General features: G+C 49.0%; 2 protein-coding genes across 9 annotated transcripts; one reads left to right on the plus strand and one right to left on the minus strand.

The window, feature by feature from the left end:
• The first annotated feature begins 94 nt into the window (after positions 1–94).
• Positions 95–8,262, plus strand: METTL23 (methyltransferase 23, arginine). 3 transcript variants are annotated; one of them, XM_084750145.1, is made up of 6 exons: positions 147–399; positions 3,688–3,801; positions 5,623–5,727; positions 6,342–6,579; positions 6,660–6,744; positions 6,835–8,262. In XM_084750145.1, the coding sequence occupies exons 3-6, from the start codon at positions 5,644–5,646 to the stop codon at positions 6,992–6,994; spliced, it is 567 nt and encodes a 188-aa protein (XP_084606271.1). In that variant the 5' UTR covers positions 147–399; positions 3,688–3,801; positions 5,623–5,643; the 3' UTR covers positions 6,995–8,262. The 3 variants fall into 3 exon arrangements, with proteins under 3 accessions (XP_084606273.1, XP_084606271.1, XP_084606272.1); XM_084750146.1 differs by having other exon boundaries at positions 331–399; positions 3,672–3,801; XM_084750147.1 differs by lacking the exon at positions 3,688–3,801 and having other exon boundaries at positions 95–399.
• On the minus strand, positions 7,678–10,907 carry SRSF2 (serine and arginine rich splicing factor 2). Of its 6 annotated transcripts, XR_014773169.1 has the most exons (5): positions 10,321–10,907; positions 9,759–10,069; positions 9,385–9,488; positions 8,637–8,742; positions 7,678–8,133 (listed from the first exon to the last, which is right to left on the minus strand). XR_014773169.1 is itself a non-coding variant. In XM_084750140.1 (3 exons), exons 1-2 carry the CDS (start codon positions 10,680–10,682, stop codon positions 9,766–9,768), a joined length of 666 nt encoding a protein of 221 aa, XP_084606266.1. In that variant the 5' UTR covers positions 10,683–10,907; the 3' UTR covers positions 7,678–8,742; positions 9,759–9,765. The 6 variants fall into 6 exon arrangements, 2 of the variants coding, with proteins under 2 accessions (XP_084606266.1, XP_084606267.1); XR_014773168.1 differs by lacking the exon at positions 9,385–9,488; XR_014773170.1 differs by having other exon boundaries at positions 7,678–8,742.
• Between the last annotated feature and the right edge of the window lie 326 nt (positions 10,908–11,233).

Below are 11,233 nucleotides of genomic sequence, written 5' to 3' on the forward strand. Positions count from 1 at the left end.
GGGTTGGGCGAGCAGCGGCCGTCCTCCCCGCCCCACAGCCTCTTGCGGTCTGCCATTGGCCTCAGCGACCTGCGAGATCCGCCTTCACGCGTGCCGATTGGGCGCCATGTTGGGAAGGTCGCCTTGCCGCCGCCCTGCCCTCCCCTGCCGCGGCCTGCGCAACACTTCCGGCTGCGCGTCGCTTGCCTGCGGCCGGCTTCCGGCCAGCCTTGGTGCAGCCGCCTGCTTTCTTTCGGTGGGAGAGCGTCCCACTCGGCTGCGCTGTAGCTCCTGACCCGGGGTCCGCCCGACACCCCTCCGTGCGAGCGCGGCCTCATGGCCGGGGCCCAGCGCTTTCGGTTCCGGGAGGAGCCAGACCCCAGAGCCGACGGGGCGGTGTTGGAGGTCTGCGTCCCGCAGGTGCGTGCAGCGGCACCCACGTGGAAGCGCCCCAGCTTGGAGCCTAGGGAATGGGGAGCCCGGCAGTCCTTGGCTTCGTTCGTGAGCAGCAGGTTTAGTATGAAGCTCGATGGGACATGTAGGGACCTTGGCAGGAAAATGGCTGCCTTGTCCTATGATGCTAACTTTGAACTTAAAAAAAAAAGAAGCATTTATCAGTTAAGTTTTTTAGCTCAGGCAGACCTTGAATTTGAACTCCTGTTCCTCTTCCTTGGAATTACAGGTGTACCCCACCATGCTGTCTTTAGCGGTGCCGGGGCTCGAACCCAAGACCTCATACATATTAGGCAGAAGTTGCACCATTGAGCCCACTCTCAACCCTGACCAGGGATCCCTGTCTCCCAGCACCCCGATAAAGTTTTCTGCGTCGGCCCAGGGATGCCCTCTAGCCCCGAATAGCAACTGTCCCCTGATGGTAGGGTTTTACAAAGGCTTTTCCTGTTGTAATGTTGCCAGTTGGCCCAGGAGGTAGGTGTTCCTGGCAGTAGCAGGGAGAGCAGAAGGGACAACCCTATGCTGCCACCTGTAGCAGCCCGCGTTCTTTCCAGAGACTTCTACCCAAGTGGTAGAGGTTGGATTTTGTTTTGTTTGAGACAGGGTTTTCCTGTTAGCCCTGCCTGTTGTGGAACTCACTCTTGTAGACCAGTCTGGCCTCGAACTCAGAGATGAGCACGCCTCGGCCATCAACCACTCTTTTCAGAGCAGAGATTCCTGACTGTGTACTACAGGAAAACATGTCAGGGCAAAGCAGTGCGTCAACAGACTAGGAGGATATTAACATTATAACCCGGATTTCAGTTTGGGGGTTTACAGAGAGACACTTAGGAAGAGGATATGGAAGGCTTGGGAGCATGCTTTGCAAGTCAGAAAACGGCACTTGGTGTGTCTTAATGGCCATATGCCTGGTTTTGCTAACTTCTGGAGTTAAATTGTTTAAGGGATTTCTTAAAATCCTTAGTAAGTAAGGCTGTAGGGTGGTTAGTGAGGTGCATTGGACAGGAGGGATTACAGTGATGGATGCCAAAACCTTATTTCTATAAGGGATTGTTGGTTTTTTTTGGGGGGCGGGAGGGCTTTTTGAAGCAGGGTTTCTCTGTGTAGCCCTGGCCGTCTTGAACTCACTTCATACACCAGGCTGGTCTCGAACTCACAGAGATTGGCCTGCCTCTGCTTCCCAAGTTCTGGGACTAAAGGCGTGCACCACCACAGCCCAGGTCTTAAGGGTGTTGACATGTTTATAATCTTGTGAGATTCTCAGAAAGTTGCAGGTTACAGGTGGAAAAGCTGTGAGGTTATGTTCAAAGGTCAGACATACTTTGTCCATAAGAAGCTTTCAGTTTTTGTTTTTGAGACAGTCTCACTCTGGCTGTGGCTGTCCTGGAATTCACTCTGTAGACCAGGCTGGTCTTGAACCCACAGAGATCCATCTGCCTCTCCTTCATAAACTCTGGGGTTAAGTGTGTGCACCACCACACCTTGCTGGGTCTTTTCTATTTTAACATACTGGGTTGAAGTCTCTGTCTCTATAAAGAAAATTGTTCCTCTGAAGAAAAACTTCACAGTGGATTTTGCTAGTTGTACTGAACTTTGAGCCTTACCTGGTGAGACTTCAGCAGACTCTAGGATGAGGGATCTTTACTCTTCCATGTGGTCCTTATTTCCTGTAGCCTCCAAATGTCCTCATGTCAAGAACTCTCTCTCTCTCTCTCTCTCTCTCTCTCTCTCTCTCTCTCTCTCTCTCTGATACAGGGTCTCTCTGTGTTATAGCCTTGGCTATCCTGGACTCGCTTTGTTGATCAGGCTGGCCTTGAACTCAAAGGATTAAAGGCATGCACCACCACGGCTGGCCCTGCCAACTCTTGAATTTCCTTCTAAACTTACTGGGTGGATACTCCCTATGAGTAAAGAAGCCCTGTTTTTATACAAATATATGCATTTCTTCTAGAAGCAACTTACTCTGTGCCTTCATTGTACTCAGGATAAAGTCCGCCAGGCTAAGCCTTTACTCAGGCTTATACTCAAGGCTCAGCATATTGTATGGTATCGGAATATGAGTGTTATTTTGAGTCAGGGTATCATATTTACACACTAATACTTGTTTTTTGAGACAGGATTTAATTAAGTAGCACTGCCTGGTCTGGAACTACCAGGGATCTGCCCACTTCTGCCTTTCAAGTAGATTAAAGCCAGGTACCACCATACCCTGATTTATTTTTCAGATTTATTTTTTGATGGGCATGGTGGCCCATGCCCTTAATCCCTCCTTTAATCCCAGCATTCAAGAGGCAGAGGCAAGAGGCTCACTGGGGGTTTGAGGCCAGCATAGTCTGCATAGCCAGGTCCAGGACACCCTGGGCTGTGTCTCAAAACGTAGTGCAGGAAGCACTTGGAACTGCTGAATCATCTTCTTAGTCCCTACTTTTTCCCTGCAACCTCTTTTAAACTATGACATATGTATACACAAATTTGTATTCTTAAATAAATATAAAACAGTGTGTCTCTCAATGGCTTTTCCAGTGTTCTTCATGCCCCTCCCCTCTGCCACTCAGTATTTATTAACTTCCCTCCTTGCTCCCCAGACGAAGTCTCTTTATGATTCTCTTGTGAGGCAAGGTCTGTGCAGCCCTGGCTGGCTCTGAACTCATCGAGATCCGCCTACCTCAAGCCCCCAAGTTTGGAGACTAAAGAGGTGTGTCACAACACCAGGCTTTATTTTCATTTTATGACTATGGGTGTTTTGCTCGCATGCATGCCTGTACCCCACCTTACCTGTAGCGTCCTGAGAAGCCAAAAGGGGGTGTTAGGTCACTTGTTAGCTGGGAATTGAGCCCTGGTCCCCTGGAAAAGCAGAGCTATCTTTTCAACCCCTGTTGATTGTTTTTAAACAGGGTCTTGATATTTAGGGCGTTTGGGCCCTCCTGTCTTGTTCCCCTTCCCTCCAGTGCTGGGGTGACCAGTGTGCCACCACACCCACCCGTGCACTGTTGATGGAGTGAATGAGTAAGTTTGGACCCCGGATTCCTTTACAGCTTTGAGTTTTTGTTTTTGTTTGTTTGTTTGAGACAGGGTTTCTCTGTGTAGCTTTGGCTGTCAAGGACTCGCTTTGGAGACCAGACTGACCTGGAACTCACAGAGACCCGCCTGCCTCTGCCTCAGAACTGGGATTACAGGCGTGCGCCACCCCAGATAAGCTGTGATACTTTTTATTTTTGCTGTTTGCTACCCTATTAAAGGCACCCTTTCCTCCAGAGGACAAGCTGGCAGCTTAGCTTTCTGCTGCTAACACACAGTGCTTGATGTCTGACTATTACTACCCTATGGATACAGCATCTGCAGCTGAGAGATGGAAGCCCTGACAGACATGTCGGTCCTGTGAAGTCAGCTGTGTCTGGAGTGCGAGCCGTGAGCAGCTCCTTTCTCCTTCTCTAAATCTTCCCCAGATTCCAGTTCTTTGCTTGCTTTGGTTTTGTTTTTTCACACGAGATCTCGAAGTCTAGCCCTGGCTGGCTTTTGACTTGCTCAACAGATCAGGCTGGCTTTGAACTTTCAATAATGCTCCCTCCTCCTGGAATCCTAATTAGGATTACAGTGGGAGCCCTACTCCTTGAGTGATTGTAGTTCTTGCCAAAGGCTTTCTTTTGTCCTTTAGAATTCAGCCCCACACATGCCTCTGCCAGTGGGGTGCCTTTCTAACCCAAGTCACACTTAAGTTGAGAATCTCCCCATATAGGGATGAGAGAGAGAAATGTGGCTCAGTTGTTACAGTGCATTTCAAGCATGCATGAAACCCTGAGTTTGATTCCCAGCAACTCACAAAACGGTGTGCTGGCACATAGCTGCAGTCCTAGGTAGCGGGTGGAGGCAGGAAGATGAGGTCCTCCTGGCCGTCCTAGGTTATATATAGTGAGTTGGAGACCAGCTGAGCTACAAGAGGCACTGCCTTAAAAAACAAAACATAAGCTGGGCCATGTGGCGCATGCCCTTGGTCCCAGTACTTGGGAGGCAAAGGCAGGTGAATCTCTTGAAAGTTTGGGGCCAGCCTGGTCCACAGAGTGAGTTCCAGGACAGCCAGAGCTACACAGAGAAACCCTGTCTTGAAAAACAGCCCCGCCCCCCCAAAAAAGAAAAAGCTGAAGAGGTGGCTTAGGTAAAGACACTTCCTCCAAGCTGAACAACCAGACCTGAATTCCATCTCTATATCCTACATGGTGGAAGGAGACGACTTTCACAAGTTCTCCTCAGACCTTCACATGTGCCCCTCCTCCAACAAAGTAAAAAGAAAAAAAGTTTGAAAGATAGCCACGCATATGGGTTTTTTGGTTGGTTGGTTGGTTGTTGTTGTTGTTTTTTTTTTCGAGACAGGGTTTCTCTGTGTCTGTTTTTTAAAAGAAATCTTCCAATATCATCTTCTTGGACTTAAACTTCTATGGCCAATAAGATGTACAAGTCAGCCAGGCAGTGGTGCTCACTTTTAATGCCAGCATCTGGGAGGCCGGAGAGATAGGTGGACCTCTTTTGAGTTCAAGGCCAGCCTGGTCTACAGAGCCAGTTCCAGGACAGCTAAGGCTACCTACACAGGGAAACCCTGTCTCCAAAAACAAAACAAAAAGATGTAGTTCAAGAAACTTTTCTTTTACTCATAGTTATGCCTGTGGGCTGTGGTCACTAGAGGCACTTGCTGGGTCAACCCTGTCTTCTACACCCTCACAGCAACAACATTCTGTCTGCTGTTGTAGCATTTATTAACAACCAAAAATACCCTTGTTTTACCCATCATTGTCCAGTATGTAATATGTGTGCACTCTAATCCAAAAAGCTGTAACTGTTTCCGATTCTCAGTTTAAATGTTTGTACAGGGGCTGAGAGATGACTTGGTTAAGGTCACTTGCTAATTTTTGCAGAGGACCTGGGCTTGTTCTGGGAAGTCGAACACCTTCTAGTTTCAGAGGTACCAGTCAGGCCAACGGTGCATATACGTAACATGCAGACAAGATACCCATATGCATAAAAATGCTTGTGAAGAGACCAGGGCTGTCATCCATGAAGCCCTGGGTCCAATCCAGGTGTGCTGTGGGTCAGACTGGGGAGGACTGTCACGATAATGGATGTCAGTGACTGACAGTGCCCCACTAATCCATTCCAATTACCTTAAGTCACGTATTCATACGAAAACCTACTTTGCAGGTCCTGCATGCCCAGTATGGGATGTATGCTTGGCCTTGTGCTGTAGTCCTGGCCCAATACTTGTGGTTCCACAGAAGATCTCTGCCAGGCAAAGCCGTCTTAGAGGTAACAGCTGCGTTATATTAATTTCTTCGTGCTAGCTAGTCTAAGGTATTTTTTAAAGTTGGGTGGTTTGGCCAACTTTGAAACTCTGGACTGGGAAAGGTCTTTACATTTTTAAATTACTAAAAGAAAATTCTGAGTAGCTCAAATCTGGAGATGTTGGCTATAAGGGCAATACCAGTTAGTGGCACAATTGGCTATGCAGTTCACCTTTTCTGGTACTACATGTGGTCAGGTGCTTCTACTCCAGATCATGTAAGGCTGGAAACCAAGGTAGGTAGCACAAGTCTACATTGTAAACTAAGCTGCGTTAATATGGAAGCAAAATCAAATGCTAAAGCAGGCATGCACTACCGCCACTTTATAGCAAACTAGTTAGCCAAACTGCTAAAGCTCAAATTTTGGGCTTGTCAGGTGTTGTCATATGCCTTTAGTCCCAGCTCTCAGATGGAGCAGGCAGATCCGAGTTCAAAGCCAGCCCAGAACACGCAAACTGTGTAATAGCCCTGGTTGCTCTAGAACTCTTTGTAGACCGAGATCCACCTGCCTCTGCTGGGATTAAAGGCATGCATGTGTGCCACCACACCTGGTGAAAGCTAAATACCGTCTTCATTTAGATTGGAGCTGGAGTGAGCCTTCCAGGGATTTTGGCTGCTAAATGTGGTGCTGAAGTAATACTATCTGACAGCTCAGAGTTTCCTCACTGTCTGGATATCTGTTGGCAAAGCTGCCAGATGAATAACCTGCCCCAGGTACAAATTGTAGGACTGACATGGGGCCACGTATCAAAAGACCTTCTGTCTTTGCCACCGCAAGACATCATTCTTGCATCTGATGTGTTCTTTGAACCAGAAGGTAAGCTTAATTTATAGCAAACTTGGCCAGAGACCCTTTTATAGAACTCACTAAAAAAGCGTTCCCCCCCTCCCCCATAGACTTTGAAAGCATTTTAGCCACAGTATACTTTCTGATGCAAAGGAATCCGAAAGCTCAATTTTGGTCTACATACCAGGTCAGAAGGTGAGTATGCATGCTTACTAATTCCTTTTACAATGATCATCCAAATGCATTAAACCAGAGAAGACATAATTAAATGATTTCTCTCCCAAGTGCTGACTGGTCACTTGAAGGCTTGCTCTACAAGTGGGACATGAGATGTGTCCATATTCCTCTGGAGTCTTTTGATGCAGACAAGGAAGATATAGCAGAGTCTACCCTTCCAGGAAGACATACTGTTGAAATGCTGGTCATCTCCTTTGCAAAGAACTGAGCTAACTGCCATGAGTTTGTCTTGGGGCTAAAAGAGATGCCTCTGAAGATAAGAAGTCATTCTTCCAGAGGCTGAGTTCAGTTCCCAGCAATCACATGTTGGCTCACAACCATCTGTAGTGAGATCTGGTGCCTTCTGGCATGCAAGTGCATGTGCACACACAACACTTTATACATAATAAATCTTTTTTTAAAAAATGAGAGTGTTCGTGAACAAATTAAGACTGTGCCACACCTAGGACAAAACTCATGGGCAATGAAACTTTTATTAAAACTTGAAAAGGACTTAGATGCTCTCAATCATTAAAGGACATATTTGCAAGGTGCATGGTGGCAAACATTTAATTCCAGCAATAGGGAGGCAGAGGCAGGCAGATCTGAGTTTTGAGGCCAGCCAGGGCCATGAGAGAAACCTTGTCTTGGGGGGAAAAAAGTAGGACATGCTCTCAGGTTTAGAGACAAGACACTGAAGTCCCAACACTTAATGGAGAGGCAGAGGCAAGTCGATCTTTTTGAGTTTGCCTGCCTCTGCCTACTGAGTAACCCTGTATCTGAACACCAAATACAGACACTGAAGACTAAGTGCTCCTAAAAAGTGTTGAGCAAGGAAAACCTTTAAAGCTATTACATGAATTAATTGCACTTAAATGGGGAGTAGGGAGAAAAAGACAACATATTCTCAAATTTTAACATCAAGAAAACACTTTTAATCAAACTACAGAAACAATGGTTATAGTACAGAATATTCATAAGCAAAAGATACACCATGTTTTAAGTACTTACAAAGTTACAAACCATTTGTTTCCTTAACATTTTTTTAACATTTTTTTCTGATTTTTAAGTTCATACATGAACAAGGATGATCAGATTTACCATATTTTTTTTTTGAGGGAAGGGGGGATGTAATTATCATCAGCTAGATGTGCTCACTGTATGCTCCATTATTTATATGCAAGGCCCGGGTGACTGGAAGTGCAGTTGTCAGGCATTTTAATAAACTGGACAGCCATTTGTTTCTGCACGACAAGGCATCTTTACACAGGAGCAATCAGGAGAAAACAGGAAACAGCCAAGCACTCTGCACTGCAACACGCCACCTTAACAGCTAACCAGCATTACTCAACTGCTACACAACTGCGCCTAGTGCACAAAAATACATAAGAGAAGAGATTAGAATTGTGTTGGGTAAACAATCCTTAAAAAAAAAAAAAAAAAAAGTCTTTTCACCTGAAAAGTCTTTATACAAATTTGGGTTCAGATTATCATTTAGACCTGAAGGTAAATAACATATATAAACAAATTACACCAACTTTCGTGGGTATTTTAATTTTAAGGAGTGAAGGCAATGTTGAGTCAATCTGCTGACAGCTTTAGGCTGTGTGTAATGGCTGCAGTTTCTTTATTAAGTCAGGAGGCCACAAATTAGGTTACCAATCTGTTTAATTTCAAACAAAAAAAGTCAGCACTATAAACAAAAAAATTTTTACCTCAAATAATCCAATCCAATAATGAAATCTGAAGTCGCTCATCTTACTAAATTACAAGAAATTTGAATAACAGCAACAAAATGGCACATAAAATGAAGTTTGCCACCTGAGGCAGATTAAAACAAGTAAAAAGTTAGACAAATGTTACAAAATAACCTTTTTAATAGCCAGTTGCTTGTTCCAAGGACTCTTCTATGGACCGATGGACTGAGTTTGTGGTCCTGTCCCCCAATGTCCTCTGTTAAGCTGCTTGCCGATCCATCTAGGTTTGAAAAGAAAAAGGTTCAGCTTACCCTCCACCACTACAAAGGTACCAAAGTGCATATGGTTTCAGTATCAGGCAGGTACTTACTAAGGCTCTGGTGAAACAAGTAGGTTACAGAAGGTTCCACCCAGCCACTTTCAGTTTTAAAGGCCCAAATGGGAATTTCCCCCAAAGGCTACCACCAGCACATGTTCAATGGTTCTTGGCCAAATAACCAAGGCAAAAAAATGGCAAGGGGAGGAAAAAGAATAAAAAGAAAAGAAACAAAACAAAAAAAACCGGGAGGGCAGGGTAGGGCTGTATCCAAACAAAAACTTGCTATCAGAAATTAGTTTTCACTTTAAGATGTTTGAAAACGAAACATTTGGCAGTTGAGGATGTTCTTAGTCAGCTACTTAGGGCCCTTTCCTTTAAAAAAAAAACAGGACCAAACAATTTTAGAGTTAAAGACACACTATCCTTTCCCCACCCAGTGCAATACCTGTTAACTTTCTTTTGGGGTTCCAAAAGTTCATTGCTTCTTAATTGCAATTCCTTTGCCACATCCATTAGAGTAAGAAGTCCCAGTCAGTACAACAACAGTTGAACTGATTGTTTTTCTCTATGAGGATAGTGCATCTTTAACATTTAAAGACAAACCTGCTCCAATACACGCCCACAGAAACTGGTCCCTGGAGGATCAGCCAAATCAGTTAAAATCTGCAATACTGGCCAATATTCTTTTATCAAACAGGAGACCGCAGCTTTAAAGGGGGAAAATGCAGACGTTGGATAAAAACAGCAAGAAATAGTCATTTTCATTAATAGGTCTCAAACAGTATGAAACAGCCATTACTATCTAAGCTTTACACAATCCTCTCTGCAGACCCCGCTTCAGCATCACTCCCAAAGCCGAGTAACTTCAGAGCAGTACTCTTTAATACCAGGAGTCACCTTTACGCTAACACGGCTCGAAAAACCTACTCCATACCCCACGGGAGCCAGGGTGTGTCTCAGATGCGCGCGGACATTACCATTCTCTTAGGAGGAAACAGCTCCTTCTTCTTCTGGAGACTTGGGGGGGCTCTTGGAGCGCGACCTGGACTTGGACTCCCGCTTGGACACCGGGGGCGGGCTTCTGGATCTCGACCTGGACCGGGACCTCGAGCGGGATCTGGACACCGACGACGACTTGGACTTGGATCTCCGCGCGGATCTGGACTTGGAGGTGGAGCGGCTCCGGGACCGGGTGCGGGACCGAGACTTGGAGCGGCTGTAGCGGGAGCGGCTCCGCGACCTGGAACGGCTCCGGCTCCTGGACCGGCTGCGGCGACGGCGCCGAGGGCTGCGGGCGACGCCGACGGGGGTGAGCGAGCCGCCGGTGCAGCCCCGCCCGCTCTGCCCTCCCCTGCCGCCATTATCTGGCTGCACCGGCGCCATTTCCCTCGCCGCGGCGAGGCGGGGTCTCGCACCGAGCGGCCTGGCCCTGCCACCGCCCAGGCCGCGAGGGAGGGAGGGGCCCGCCCGCCCCTCCACGTGCTCCGCGCGCGCTACCTTTGTGCCCGCCCGGCCGCCCGCCCTCGGCCCCCCGCTCACCTGCGGCTCCGCCGTCCGTAGCCGCCGCCGCCGTACCTCCGGGGTGGCGGGCCCCGGCGGCTGTGGTGCGAGTCGGGCGGGCGGCCGTAGCGCGCCATCTGCACCCGCAGCTCGCGGCCGTCGAGCACGGCCCCGTCCATGGCGTCCATGGCGTCCTCGGCGTCGCGCTTGTCGTGGAAGCGGACGAAGGCGAAGCCGCGGGACTCCTTCGTGTAGCGGTCTCGCGGGATGTACACGTCGCCGACGCGCCCGTACTTCTCGAAGACGCGCCTCAGCGTGTCGGGCGAGGTGCGGTAGGTCAGGTTGTCCACCTTGAGGGAGGTCATGCCCTCCACGTCGGGCGGCGGGCGGCCGTAGCTCATGGCGGTGGGGCGGCCCTGGGCCTCGCCGACTGGCGCCGAGACGCTCACGCCCTGCGCGGGCCCCTCGCTCCCGGCTCCCTCAGGCCGCGGCGGCCGCAAGCCGCGCCGCCTCTCCCGGCGGTTGCCGTCCGCGTGGACTTGGCGCTGGGAGCAGCCGACACGGCCGTCACGGCGTCCCCCGGCAGCCCGGACTCGTGAGCGGCAACTGAACGGGCGGGCGGGACCCAGCGCCTTATTTATACCCACCCTCACAAAATGGCGCCCGCGCCACCCGGAAATGAATCGCCTGATTGGCTCGTCCCCGCCGCGCTCCGTAACGTCGCCGCCGCGCGCCCCGCCCCTCCCCGGTGCGCCTGCGCAGAGCGCGGCGGGAGGGCGGAAAGCGCGCAGTCACTGCCGTGGGGAGGGAGGGAGTGGGTGGGGGGGAGCGGCTGTGAAAGCAGTTAGAAAGCCCGCCAAATGCTCTTTCCGCCGGCGAGGCCCGCGAAGGAAGACGGTGGGGGTGGGGTGGGGAGGGTGGAAAGAGGAAGAGGAAGTGCTCCCCTCCAGGG

Source organism: Acomys minous (genome assembly GCF_964271855.1).
Source record: "Acomys minous genome assembly, chromosome: 12".
Lineage (NCBI taxonomy): Eukaryota > Metazoa > Chordata > Mammalia > Rodentia > Muridae > Acomys > Acomys minous.

Excerpts from the sequence above, each read along its gene's own strand:
- SRSF2 (XM_084750140.1), bottom strand. The coding sequence starts at position 10,682 with ATGAGCTACGGCCGCCCGCCGCCCGACGTGGAGGGCATGACCTCCCTC. Across the intron at positions 10,070-10,320 it reads TACGGACGGCGGAGCCGCAG|CCCTCGGCGCCGTCGCCGCA; the intron begins GTGAGCGGGGGG and ends CGTCGCCCGCAG.
- METTL23 (XM_084750147.1), top strand. The coding sequence starts at position 316 with ATGGCCGGGGCCCAGCGCTTTCGGTTCCGGGAGGAGCCAGACCCCAGA. Across the intron at positions 5,728-6,341 it reads CAGGCAAAGCCGTCTTAGAG|ATTGGAGCTGGAGTGAGCCT; the intron begins GTAACAGCTGCG and ends GTCTTCATTTAG. Across the intron at positions 6,580-6,659 it reads TGTGTTCTTTGAACCAGAAG|ACTTTGAAAGCATTTTAGCC; the intron begins GTAAGCTTAATT and ends CCTCCCCCATAG.